The 13,770-nt window shown below is 35.2% G+C and overlaps 2 protein-coding genes and 1 long non-coding RNA gene across 3 annotated transcripts; all 3 read left to right on the top strand.

The window, feature by feature from the left end:
• The first annotated feature begins 1,066 nt into the window (after window positions 1-1,066).
• Window positions 1,067-4,112, top strand: LOC132269745 (uncharacterized). Its single transcript, XM_059770998.1, has 6 exons — window positions 1,067-1,099; window positions 1,150-1,297; window positions 1,574-1,810; window positions 1,910-2,310; window positions 2,487-3,083; window positions 3,573-4,112. Exons 1-6 carry the CDS (start codon window positions 1,067-1,069, stop codon window positions 4,110-4,112), a joined length of 1,956 nt encoding a protein of 651 aa, XP_059626981.1.
• Window positions 4,113-4,680: 568 nt separating this feature from the next.
• LOC132268424 (uncharacterized) lies at window positions 4,681-7,707 on the top strand. Its single transcript, XR_009469294.1, has 3 exons — window positions 4,681-4,903; window positions 6,604-6,677; window positions 7,645-7,707. It is a non-coding gene; the product is annotated as an uncharacterized LOC132268424 (long non-coding RNA).
• Window positions 7,708-10,265: 2,558 nt separating this feature from the next.
• On the top strand, window positions 10,266-13,384 carry LOC132269499 (uncharacterized protein At1g24485-like). Its single transcript, XM_059770703.1, has 9 exons — window positions 10,266-10,370; window positions 10,493-11,015; window positions 11,208-11,686; window positions 11,783-11,915; window positions 12,001-12,069; window positions 12,181-12,252; window positions 12,410-12,481; window positions 12,663-12,907; window positions 13,043-13,384. The coding sequence occupies exons 1-9, from the start codon at window positions 10,310-10,312 to the stop codon at window positions 13,192-13,194; spliced, it is 1,806 nt and encodes a 601-aa protein (XP_059626686.1). The 5' UTR covers window positions 10,266-10,309; the 3' UTR covers window positions 13,195-13,384.
• The last annotated feature ends 386 nt before the right edge of the window (window positions 13,385-13,770 follow it).

Below are 13,770 nucleotides of genomic sequence, written 5' to 3'. Positions count from 1 at the left end.
GCTAATGTCCCTCCATTCCCCACCCATTTTCTGTTTATTGGAAACAAAAAATTCAGATGACTGTTTGGGAAGAATAAAAAGGTATTTTGATGCATATGAAATGTTTGTTATCCCATCAGTGGGAAAATCAGGGGGTCTTGCCTTGTTTTATTCTAATGCTTGGGATATAAAGATTATTGACTGTACCACTTTTCAGATTACATGTGAGGTTTTTGGCTCCTCTGGTAGTGACAGTTGGTTTCTCACAGTCATTTATGCCTCATGTTCCGATAGTTAACGAGCCTTGCAATGGCGTTACATCCACAGCCTCAAATTTCAACTGGGAGCTAGTTGGATCCTCCTTGGTGATTTTAATTATATTCTTTATCCAGATGAGAATCGGGGAGGTCAAACCACTCAAAATTGGATGCTTAAGGATTTCTGGAATTTTATCTCGGATTTCGTCTCTCTGATCTGGGTTTTAAAAGGTTCCCATTCACTTGGGCGAACAATAGAGAATCGAAAGATTTTATCATGGCCCGGCTTGATAGAGCCCTCTGCACATCCCACTGGCATTCAAAATTCAAGCACTGTTCCCTAGCTCACCTTATGGTTACAGAATCAGACCACTGTGCTCTCCTCCTATGCCTGAATGATTCTCTTTTACCAACCAAAAAACAGTGGCATTTTGACGCTCGCTGGGTCAAGCAAGAAAACTTTAATCAGGTTGTTAGTAATGCTTGGGTTTTTCCTGTTATTGGGTCTGCTCAGTTTTGCTTAAAGCAACGTCTTGCGCACTGTAAAGCCTCTCTCAAGTCATGGAGTTCTCGCTCATGCTCTAATTCGCACATTCAGATTAAAACTCTTCAAAGCCAATTGGTGATGCTTAAGGAACAAGGGCTAGCTTCCAATAGATCTGAAATTTGCAATATTGAAAGGCAGCTCAGGGAAGCTTTGAGAGATAAGGAGTTATTTTGGAAGCAAAAGTCACGTATCGACTGGCTCAAGCATGGAGATTGCAACACTGCTTTCTTCCACTGTAAGGCTCAAATTCGGTGAAGTAAAAATTCAATATTGGGATTGGAAGATGACTCCGGAAAATGGTGTGATTCCAAACAAGGTGTGCGCACTATTGCTGAAACTTATTTTAAATCTATCTTTTCCTTATAGGGCTCTGCTTTAGATAATGATTTTTGGTCCCTTGTTCCTTCGAAGGTCTCTCCGGAGATGAATTCTGACCTTCTTAGTGCAGGAACTGAAGATGAGATCCTTTCAGCAATTAAATCAATGGGTCCCTTCAAAGCTCCTGGCCCAGATGGTCTCACCCCTCTATTTTTCCAATCAAATTGGAACCTGTTGCGCTATGATCTCGTTTTAGGCTTTAATTCTTTCCCCTCTAGTGGTCATCTTTTGAAATCACTGAACACCACAAATATAGTTCTCGTTCCCAAAATTAGAAACCCAACCAAAATACATTACCGCCCTATCTCTTTGTGCAACGTAATTTACAAAAAAAATTCCAAGGTGATTGCCAACAGATTGAAAAAGCTTCTACCTTTTCTTATTAGTGAAAATTAGACTGCTTTCGTCCCAGGTCGGCTTCTTCATGATAATGCTATGTTGGCTTATGAACTCCTCTATGCCATGAAGACCAAGCCGCGGTTAGGCCACCTTGCCTTTAAACTTGACATGTCCAAAGCTTTTGATAGAGTGGAATGGAGTTTTTTGAAACGCCTCTTTTTGCATCTCGGATTTGCAGAGCAATGGGTTCAAATCATAATGGAATTTTTATCAACAGTGTCGTACTCTCTGGTGATTAACGGGGAAAGTGGTGATAATTTCGTTCCCCAAAGGGGTCTTAGGCAAGGCGACCTTCTGTCGCCTTACCTTTTCTTGTTGTGTACTGAAGGGCTTTCAATTCTTTTTTAAGATGCGGAGAGAAATCATCACATTCAGGGTGTGTCGATCGGTAGAGGTTATGATCCAATCAACCACCTGTTCTTTGCTGACGACGCTCTGCTTTTCTGTAAGGCAAACATTTCCCAAGCGCTGCATCTGAAAACCATCATCTCTAAATATGGTTCTCTCATTGGACAAGTTGTAAATTTTGACAAATCCAGCTTGTTTTTCAGCTCACATATAAGCATCGAGCTTAGAGATCAACTTAGAAGAGCTCTTGATATCCTTAATGTTGACTGGATCAATCGATACCTAGGCTTACCTTCTGTTTTGGGTAGATCCAAAAAATCCACTTTCAGCTATCTGGTCAACCAAACTTCCTTTCGAATTAAGACTCTCAAAGGCGAATTCTTGTCCAAGGCTGGCCGTGAGGTTTTACTTAAATCGGTCATCTCTTCCCTCCCCAACCATTCCATGCAAAGTTTCAAAATCCCTAAAGTAACCATTAATTCAATTAGAAGCAACATGCTCAACTTTTGGTGGAACGGCAAATCACAATCCAGCAAAATTAAGTGGATTAGCTAAAGTAAGATGTGCGACTCAAATAGAATGGGGGCTTGGGTTTTCGAGACCTGGAGGCTTTTAACATTGCTCTTCTTGCCAAAGTAGCATGGAAATTCAAAGTCGGAAATGACTCTATGCTTTTTAGAATTTTCAAGCAGCGCTACTTTCGGAATTGCAGTTTCCTCGGTTCTTCATGTTCTCCGGGGCACTCTTGGGTATGGAGAATCGTCAGTGCGACTAAAGAGATCATCTTGAAAGGCCTTAAATGGAGAATTGGTGATGGTAAATCGATTAATTGCTGGAATGCTCCTTGGCTCTCGGGAAATTCCAGCTTCAAGGTTACTTCAGCTTTCGTTGGTGGTAATGTTCATACGGTTGCCGATCTCATCAACCACCAAAGTCGATCTTGGAAGACTTCTGTGGTGCTCAACTCTTTTAATCCTAAAGATAGTGCTCGTATCCTTCAGATTTCCCTAAGCTCTCTGAACAGACCTGATTCTAAGATTTGGGGTCTCACTCCTAATGGCCAGTTCACTGTTAAATCAGCATGCAACGCTGCTCTTTCCATTATCAATCCCACCCCGAGTCATCAAGGCATTGGTTGCAGCTATGAAACGGATCTTAAGCTCATTTGGAAGAATGTCTGGAAAATCAAGACTCCGAGAAAGCTTCATTTTTTTATCTGACAAGCCATTTATGGTCGTCTTCCAGTCAACTAAGCTTTCAAAATCAAAGGCATTAAAGACCAAGGCCTCTGTAACGTTTGTGGTTTGGATAATGAATCAGTTGACCACCTCCTCTGTCTTTGCCCTTTTGCCCAAATTGTTTGGAAGCTCAGCCCTCTTCGTCTTGATTTTTCTAACTCTCCTCCCATGGAATGGCATAAAAGATGGATTAATCTTTGAGCTGTAACCTTAGTGAATTGCCTCATACAATGGAATTTTTTCGTCTTTCTCCTGGAATGATAACAAATGCTTCCCTGAATGTGCAAGTTTGGCTTTGTTTATTTGCTGGCATATTTGGAAGAGCCGGAATTCTCTGGTTTTCAACAACTTGAGGGTTAATCCCCACATCATCCTTGATAGAGCGCTTCATGATTTCTCTAACTTCTCATTTTTTTTTATCTTCAGGATAGCCTTTTGGATTTCCATGTTCCAATTTCCCATCCTCTGTCTTCACATTGGATTCCTCCCCCACAATCATCCATCAAATTAAATTTTGATGCCTCTTTTGACGCTTCTACTAACAGAGCAGGTGGGGGATTTATTCTCAGAAATCATGAAGTCTATCTTCTTCGATCTTTTGGCCTTGTGTTTCAGAATGTCCCTTCCGCAATCGTTGCCGAAGCCCACTCTTTTCGAGTTGCAGTCCAAACTTGCATTGATTTGGGGCTCCCTAATGTTCTCATTGAAGGAGATTGCCAACCCATTATGCATCTTCAGTTTATTGATGAAGCTATTTCAAACATCATTTTGGATGTGCAACATCTGGTTCAGATAGGCGCTGACCTATCCCTCCACTGGACCCCGATATCCGGTAACCAAGAGGCGCACGAAGTGTGTAGATTTGCTCTTAACTTTGTTCTTTCTTCTTCTGTCACTGATTTGGGGCCTTTTTTACCCTCGAGTGTAAGGGACGCCCTTTTCCGTGAATGTTCTTTTGTTTCTTAGCTTTCTGTCCCTATTGCTTTGCTAAAATAATAATAATAATAATAATGGGCATAGATACAGTGTCATTCCCGTGAAAAAAATATGACAATGTTTATTTTATCAACAATTTCAAAAACTTGTAATCAGAAATTATATTGAATTACATCTAAAGAGCTGGCCCTAAGAGGCTAAGAAATAATGTTGAATTGATGTTATTTATAAGGATAAAAAAAATGTTAATTAACTTACTAATTAATAAAATATTTATTGGAAGACAATCAATTTCTGCCCCCAGTTTAATAAAGTAAAACTTGTTTGATAATTAAACAACATATAGTACACCCTTGGTTAAATTTTATGAAAAATATTTTTTTGCTTTCATATAATTGACAATTATAAAACTCTATAAAAAAATGTTTTGTTTGACAATTTTTTTAATTTTTATAAAAAAATCTATTTTCAAAACAATATTTTGTAGTCTTCAATACCTCTTTAACTGAGTTTTTAAAAATTTTAAATAATAATTGAACTGTATATTCTCTTCTTATATTACTTCAAATTTCAGTGAACCAGGCCCGGCACCAATAAATTGTTTTTCTCGGAAAGGCCAAAAGCAGTAAAGTCGCCATTAATACGTGCATCTCTTTATTCCACTTTTCTCTACATGCAGTAAAGTTCTATCTCTATTTCTCTACATTCTGTGAGATGTTCTAATAATGGCTTGGAGTTCCTTGAGAACTCTCTTGCAAAGCCCTAATATCAAACTCTCTTGCAAACCCTAATCTTCGCAGCCGCATCTCTTCTCCCCTCGGGTAGTTAATTTCAGTACTATCCCGTCTTCTTCTTATTTCTTTAGTTGACATTTTAGGTTTATAATTACATGTTTATTTTTTCGATTATATGTACTATTTAAATTCATCTCGTTCTTTTGTAAAGAATACTTTCAATACTATTCTCCATATTTTAAAAATATTAATTTTTTTCCTCTCAAATTCTAACCATGTTCTCTGTTTCACTTTGTTCTTGGTGGTTGGTTCTTTTTTTTTTTTTTTTTTTTTTTTCATGTGCATATTAGGTTAAAGCATTGCATGGTTCTTCTTGATATGTGACATGTTTTGAGATAGGAGTCTTATTTTGTTGAGAGGAAAAAAGGAGCTTAACTATTTCTTATTAGATATAATTTGTCAGTGTCTAATTACTATATATGTATATATGATTCCGACCCCGGGTTGTGCGAAAAGGCTTTATTGAGTAGGAGGGTTGATGTTTTTGATTGTAACTTGATATATATATATATATATATGACACTGACAGATAATCAACTAGCTAACATATTATGGTTTAAATTCCAAGTTTTGATTTTTTCTGAAAATGAATTTTTAAGTCACGATTTTGATTGTTCATGTAAACAAGTTTGTAAATTGAAGGATTCAAAATGTTGGATTCTGTAAGATGACTTGTTCATTATTTTTGCAAGCTACCCAATCTTCCAATCCCATTTTTGGATCTGAATATATGGAGTACTTTAACATTTAAAAACGTAAAAGGAAACAGAAACACGCTTTTCGCAACTCATGTCAAGTTTCTTGCAGGATTGTGACTTTTACTATATTTTTAACATGATTTTGATGTGAGAGGATTATCTCAGGAGTACAAGCTGTCATCCTTATAAAATCATCATGGCTAAAGAAGTTTTCCATTTATTATGATTTCTTATGCCTTTTACTTATCTTACTTTTTGTTAATTAGAGATGAAAAAGTAGCAGCAGAGTACATGTGAACTTGAAGAATGAGGGAAATTTTGGAGCAAAAGAAGGCTGATAAGAAAATGAGGGAGTTGGCAGAAGAGGAAACAGAGATTAGTGAGTCTGAGTTGGAGGAATATGCAGATAAATATCATGAGCAGTTGAAGAATGTTAAGTGTTAACAGTGCAAATTTCAGATGGGAAATATAGATGCTCATATTGTCGCGGGAAGAAACACGAAATGGTATTGGGAAGGGCTTTCATAGAAGAGAAGGGGAAGCACTTGGGTTTAACGAGGCATATGAAAAAGTCATTGGGAAGGCATCGGGAAGGGCTTTCGCAAAAGTTCTGGTAGACATTTTAGTTCATACACACCACCAAACTATATACTGTGCAGATCGACTATACATCATCACCATAAAAATACGTTAAAAGACAGATAGAGTTTTCCATCAAAGGATACGTTGTTGCAAGCACCCAGCCTTTATAGGTTTGTCTTACAACTACCATGTTTTAAAGTATATGACTGGTATAATCACGTTGCAACAACATATAGTTGACATTCACATGTTGCACTCTAATGTGATATATAGACACGTTGTAGGCAAGTTACATTCACATACCTTTCTAACAATTCTAACAATTTTAATGCCTCTATTAAATTTTATCTCCCAATTTGAGACAGGTTTGGTCAAATTGAAATGTTTCAAAAGAGTATTTTTTAATCAAGGCATAAGTTCCTAAAAAAATTGATTTTGTTCCTGCAGAATGAAACTAAAGGGCAATTTTGGAGCAAAAGAAGGCTGATAAGAAAATGGGGTAGTTGGCAGAAGATCAAAAGGTGCTTGCCCAACCATTTTTCTGCTTTAATTTAATTGCTCGGGTTAAAATTAAATTTGTGAGTTATAGAAAAAAATTATGAACCAACAGGCCTGTGACTTAGCGGTATAAGGCTCCTACTTCCTAAAGGGAAGTTAGGGGTTCGAATTTCAGTGGAAGCAGCGTGTGTGAGTTTCTCAACTAGGAAAAAAAAAAAAAAAAAATTATGACTTTTACATGACTGATTTCAAATGACCGAAGCAAAAGCAAGAGCTTCATAAAAGAATTATTGAACTGGAAAAGAAACTTGATGCCAAGCAAAGGTTGTAGTTGGAAATAGAGTGCATGAGGGGAGCTATACAAGTAATGAAACACTTGGATGATGTGGAAGTTAAGAGGAAGATGAAGTCAATTGAAAATGATCTTATAGAGAAGGAAGAGGAACTCGATGATCTAGAAGCACTGAATCAAGCTCTTACCGTTAAGGAGCGGAAAAGCAATGATGATTTGTGGGAAGCTCGTACAGAGCTTGTTAACGTGAGTTTTCTTAGTGGTTTTTTTTTTTTTTTTTTGGTTTTTTTGGGTTAAAAGTGAGTTTTCTTAGTTGTTCCTTTATGCACCCATATTTTTTTAAACAAAACAAATGACATGACAATGTTATCATTTTGCAAACCAAAGGATGTAAAACAGTCATACCGTGACGTGGATGTCACCATCTTGTCTTGTGGCGTAAATTTTTATTTTATTACTTGACCATTGGCATAATCTTTCTTCTTTAATTATAAAAAAAAAACTGCAAATGGAACCCACATCAATTGACAACTAGATTGCCATGTAGACTCGGTTGGGGGGATCGGACCAACATTTTGGATTACTCAAAAATAAAATAGGTTAGCTTTTACTTTTTGTAGTCGTCTAGATTTTCTCAATTCGAATTTACACTATATTTCATTGTTATTTTGCATTTACACTATTGTTTCGTAAATCAGGATGCTGTTGGAGCTTTGTAAAGCCTGAAGAATGAAGATGGAATTGTAGAGAAGGAAGGAAAGCAAGGCCACAATAAGACGAGTTCTATTGTTTAAAACTAATACAAGTTAGTCACTCGCTTGTGAAGAATGCTTACTACTACCATATGTCTTCAGTATCTCCTCCAGTATCTGGATTGCTTGCTGGAAAGAGTCATTCAATATCAGTATTGAGTATTATTTATGAATATAAGCAATATCATTTGGACAATAATATTGTACATAGATGAGCAGCTCCCTCATCAATAGAGCTGAAGGCCCCAAAACTGCCTACTCTTCCACAGCAACCACAAGTCTCATGTCCACAAATATCAACCAACCAGGTCTTTGAAAATGATAGCAGTCTGTGGTATTTATAAAAGAAAGTAAAAGAGTTATGGTTGTTTGGTGGGTAACAAATGAGCTCTCACTTCTCTCTATATATGAGAAATTTTGAAGCCTGCAATGCAATTCTAGAATTTCAGACAATGTTACACAAAATATATAAATATACCAATAAAAAAATTTAGAGTATTTTAATGTCTTTTGGAATACTCTAGGATGAACAAAATATTTTGAAGTTAATCAACAAAATAAAAAATGTATACAAAGGTAGAATTAAAGTGCATATAAAAATTAAAAGTCAGATTGAAAAAAGATTGTGATTTTTGAAAACTGACTTTTGAGATGAGTTACTTTGGTATTAATTAATATAATAATAAAAATTATAAAATGTAAATAAAAATTAAAAATATTATTTAGAAAATATGTGGCTTTTGGAAGCTTAAATAATTTTGAGATGAATCACTTATTTTTCAATTAATAAAAAATAAAGATGTGACTTTTGGAAAACTTTTGAATGAGCCACTTCTTTTGGAATTAATCAACAAAAAATAAAAAAATAAAAAGGTATATAAAACATGCTAAAGTGTATATGAAAATTAAAAATTCTATACAATTTTACAGTAATATAGATATAAATATAGATATAGATAGATTTATATATTCATACGAATAAATTTAAGAAGACAATATTCCCACACCCATTTTCTAAGTTCGCACTCCCATCTTAATTTCATATGTGAATGATCTTATTTTATTTTTTCAAATTACACAATTAGTCTATTAGATATACAACGATCTTTTGTCTTTTTTTGTCTTTCGCCACTTCCCCCCTTTCTCTCAAATTTTTAATGTTTTCGATCTCTTTTGACAAGATCCAAAAAATAAATTATCCAAAACAAAGGACCCAAAAATAAATTACCCAAAATAAAAGACCCAAAAATAAAGTTCTTTCCGGTTAGTAAAATAATATAGATATAGAGAGAAAACTTGAGGCATACCCCAAGGGCCTATTTGGCAACAGATCAAATATATATGAAAAAGAAAACACCAAGATAAAGAAAATAGGCCCAAAACCCTATCCCTGCAAACTATCAACTGACAATGTAGGCCATGGGGCAGGGAGCAGCAACATTCATAAAATTGAATGTATTGGAGATGGTTCTGTATGGCAGCGCCTAAGAAAAGGAAAAGAAAGGGTGTGACAAGTTTGGCTCAAAGGAGGAGGGAAGGTTCCAGTCGCTTCCTATATTCTCACCATAAGGGCATTCTTGAGTTTTCAATGGAGGAGTTGATATATTTGTTCGTGTTATATTGAAATTACAATGTTATACAAGTCCAGAATCATTTTTTCATGACTAAATAAAATAATATAATAACAGTGTTATTCATGTGACCTCTCCCTGAAAAATGGTCGCACCTGGATCCCCGTGGCAGCTTATCCATCAAAATCTAGTGGTGGAGGCTTTATCTTTAGAGACTTAAATGGCATGATTCTTAAAGATTAATGTCAATTAACTTCGCCTTCATGACGGAGACAATCGTGCTAAAGGAAAGCATTAAATTATTGAAGAACTGGGTTTAAATTGCAAAGTTCAGATTGAAGGTGATTGATGATGTTAACAAACTGCTTTCATGGAGATATTAGAGAGTGAGGCTCTCCAAATACGCGTCATTTCATCATAAAAATTCTTACTCACAGAATGAAGAGACAATCATTGTTGGATTGAAAATTATCACCAGCCCATTGACTGACTTGGCTCATCACAAGTCAACTCTCAAAATAAACCACCCCAGCCGTAGATATTGACTACATGTACCGAGTTATACTCCATAACTGGCAAATTCCGTTTCTTTGAGTTTTTTATCCATCAATTGGTTGACTTCGATAGCTAAAGCTATTAAAGTCAATGTCAACTATGCAAAAACAAAAACAAGATCAATCAAAGAAAAATATTTTTCTATATCCCTGGAGTTACGTTAATCCATTTTCCATTATTCCAAGACATGTCGCGGCAGTTCGCTAGTTTATTGGACCAAACTAGCGACGAAGTCAAAAAAAATAAAAATGACAGTTGAATTACAATTAAATGGACTTGGTCGTCTTCGCATATCTTCAATCTTTCAAATCAAAGTGAATCAGAATAATCAATCACCATCAAACCCCACTTGATCAAAAACCTTGTCACCAATGTACTGTCTTCACCAATATTCAAATATTAGAAAATCAAAACACAATATCAATGTTAAAAAACCATCCCCATAAATAAGCAGTCCCTCTCCATCTCTCATTCTCCATCCCATTATGGATATTCATTTATTGTTGCTTGTCATAGTTTTCTCTGCCTCATCAATATCAGCTCAGGGTAAGCTTAGTATCAAACCATATACTATTAGTTTGTCATATATTTTTAATTATCTTCCTTATTTTATTTTTCTGATTTTTATTCACTAACAATTATCCAATTTCATGTTAAATGATCTCCAGTTTTCATTAGCATCGATTGTGGAGCGTCTGATTCTTACACGGATGGAAATTCGATACCATGGTCGGGAGACAAAGACTTCTTCCAAGATGGGGTGACCCAAGTGGTGCAATCGAGCAACTCAATGTCTCATGTGATGGACACACTGAGAGTGTTCACAGCCCGGAAAAAGAACTGTTACTCCATTAACGCCGAAAAGGGTGGTCAAATTCTTGTCCGCGCAAGCTTTTACTATGGAAACTACGATAAAAAATCTTCTCCTCCTTCTTTTGATCTTCAATTTGATGGTAACCATTGGACTACAGTTGTGACCTCAAGCACCGAACTCGTTTTCTACGAGGCAGTATATATTGTGAAAGGGGACACTACGAGCGTATGTGTTGCTCAAACCAAGCCTGACCAGTTCCCATTTATATCAGCTCTTGAATTCCGTAGCTTGGGCATCCATATGTACAACCAAGTTGATTCGAATTATGCCATGTTTACGAAAAATAGGGTTTCTTATGGTTCAAATGCAAGTGTCAGGTAATTAACCTATAAATAACTTCTATATATGTACCTATAATTAGAATCCATCTGCGAACATTCTCTAATTTGCTTATATACTTTGTGAATTCAAAGTTATTTATTGTTCATTTGTGAACGTTCATAGCTTTTGTTCTAACTATATATATATATATTGCTTATATGTATATATTCTTATTATGAAATTATCAGGTTCCCGGATGATGCTTATGATCGAATTTGGGGTCCAGGAGTGGCTGGGAATGGACTAATTGACGTGAGTAGTGATGCAATATTTATTGAAACTACTAAGGCACCAGACGAGCCTCCAGAACCTGTGATGAAAAATGCGATTACAACTTCAAGCTCATCAGCTTATATAAGCTTGGGCTCTAATTCTCCTGTGGTATCCATCTACATTCTTATGTATTTTTCCGAAGTGATTCAGCTCGATTCAACACAAAAGAGGTCTTTCACTTTTTACGAAAACAATCAATCACTTTCGGATCCCATAATACCGCCTTATGTAGATGTTTTCGAATTATACTATAAAGACAACTCAACTAATTCATCTTCGAGCAACACATTTTCTTTGAGGCCTACTACCGATTCAACACTCCCACCTCTCATCAATGCCATTGAAGTTTATCTTGTCAGTGATGCGTTAACAGATGGAACAGATAGCAATGATGGTTGGTGTTTAACTAGTACTTACTTTTTTAATCTTTTATATGATTAATCTTGTTATTATATGAACTGATTTTTTTTTTTTTTTTTTGCTAATTTAGTTACAGGATTAAGTTCGCTACAAACCGGATTGGTTGATTTACAACAATGGAGTGGTGACCCTTGTCTTCCATCACCATTCTCATGGGAATGGATCAGTTGTAATACTGATGCCAGTCCTCGTGTAACGGCACTGTAAATCCCCTTCACAAATTTTTTTTTTTTTTTTGCCATTTTTATTGATTTTGCTTTTATTGACCTTTTTGAAACAAATTTGCAGGCATCTCAGCAGCTTCGGCCTTTCTGGTCCACTTCCGGATTTTAGTTCTATGGATGCTCTTGAGACGATGTGAGAGCTAGTTCAAATAAAAAATATATGAAATATGAAGTTTACATATATCATATCTCTAAGCTTTAATTAATACATTAATTGTGTGTTTTATTTTATTTTAAATTGCAGAGATATGCACAATAACAGCTTATCTGGGCCTATTCCGGACTTCCTTGGCACCTTGCCTAATTTAAAACAATTGTTAGTATACAACTATACACTATATATATATATATATATATATATATATATATATATATATATATATATATTTTTTTTTTTTTTTTTTTCTTGTGAGGAACTAATTAACCAATGTCCTAACCTTTTTTTTTTTTTTTTTTTTCCTTTTAAATTCTAGGAATTTGGCAGACAATAAATTCAGTGGAGACATACCCACTTCATTATCAAACAATAACAATCTAAAATTAGTGTAAGCTTACTTTACTTCCAATATCTATGTTTGTTGCTTAATTTTTATTATATAATTTTGTGCATTATATTTTTGAAGAACCTTATGCTAGTATTCAATCTTTTTTCTATGATTAAATTTTAATTTGACAAAAAAAATATAATAATCATCTTTATTGCTTTTAAATTTGGGTGAATCACAGGATAACGGGAAATCCAGACTTGTGCACAGCCGGCAAATCATGCGAGACAACTGACACTACACCGACTTCATCTGAATTCCCGGTCACTCCATCTTCTGGTAGAAGTACTGGCAAGAAGAAAAAGAGCAATAAACTACCAGCAATACTTGGGGGCACAATTCCATCTGTCTTTGTAATTTGGGCTATTGCAGGATATTCATACGTATTGAACTCTAGAAGAAAAAGAGCCGCTGTGGTTGCAACAGGTATATATACACACACTTAATTATTAGTGATTTGTGTCATCTATATATGTATTAACTATATATAATGTGCTTAGCTTTTTTCAATTCTGAATTTTGATATATTGCATTAGTCTAATTATATATTGTGCGTTGTAGGGGCAAATGGTATGCATAATAGACCCAATGGCACACCACCACAGGGAACTAAGTTCAATGTCAACATTGAGGAGCAAGTTAATGTGGAGATTAATGTGGATCCAGATGATCAGCAGGAGCAACAAAATCAATATAATGCCACCAACATTTAATTTCTATTTTTATTTTTTATTTATTTTTCTCTCTCTTGCTTGTATTTTAAAGTTCAGCTGCCAAATATTGTGAAGGCATTGGGGTGGCTTAATATATGAACTTTAATGTAAAAGTTTTTATGTAACAATGAAGTCGACGTCAGATCAACCAAATAATTAGTCTTGTTTGAGTGTTTCGTTCAGTTTGAAATTCTTTGTTTAACTAATTAGTCTTGTTTTCACTACTACGTGAACTATGATAAAACATCTATTATGTGTGTGTGTGTATGTATATATATATATATATATATATTATGTAATATTTGTAGCTTGAATTCTAACCTTACCACTTATAAATAAATGGCTTGCAAAAGTTAATTAACATTATAATTGTACAAAACCCAATCAAGCTTCTAACGAGTGCAATTTTCATGTGATTGTTAAAGTGAAATGGATATAATTAACTTTATAATAGCATTATGCTTTGTTGATTGTGGCCCAAGCAAGGCAAAGTGGCAAACGAGTCGGGGCAATAAAAAATGGGGGAAGCGTGCACAAAACTACATGAGTCAACGATCTTGAGTTTAAAGAGGGAGT

Source organism: Cornus florida, unplaced genomic scaffold (assembly GCF_030987335.1).
Source record: "Cornus florida cultivar Cherokee Brave unplaced genomic scaffold, ASM3098733v1 CherokeeBrave_3.0.0_Hap2_Chr08, whole genome shotgun sequence".
Classification (NCBI taxonomy): domain Eukaryota; kingdom Viridiplantae; phylum Streptophyta; class Magnoliopsida; order Cornales; family Cornaceae; genus Cornus; species Cornus florida.
Note: the sequence above shows the minus strand (reverse complement) of the source record. Positions and strands in the feature narration are given on the sequence as shown.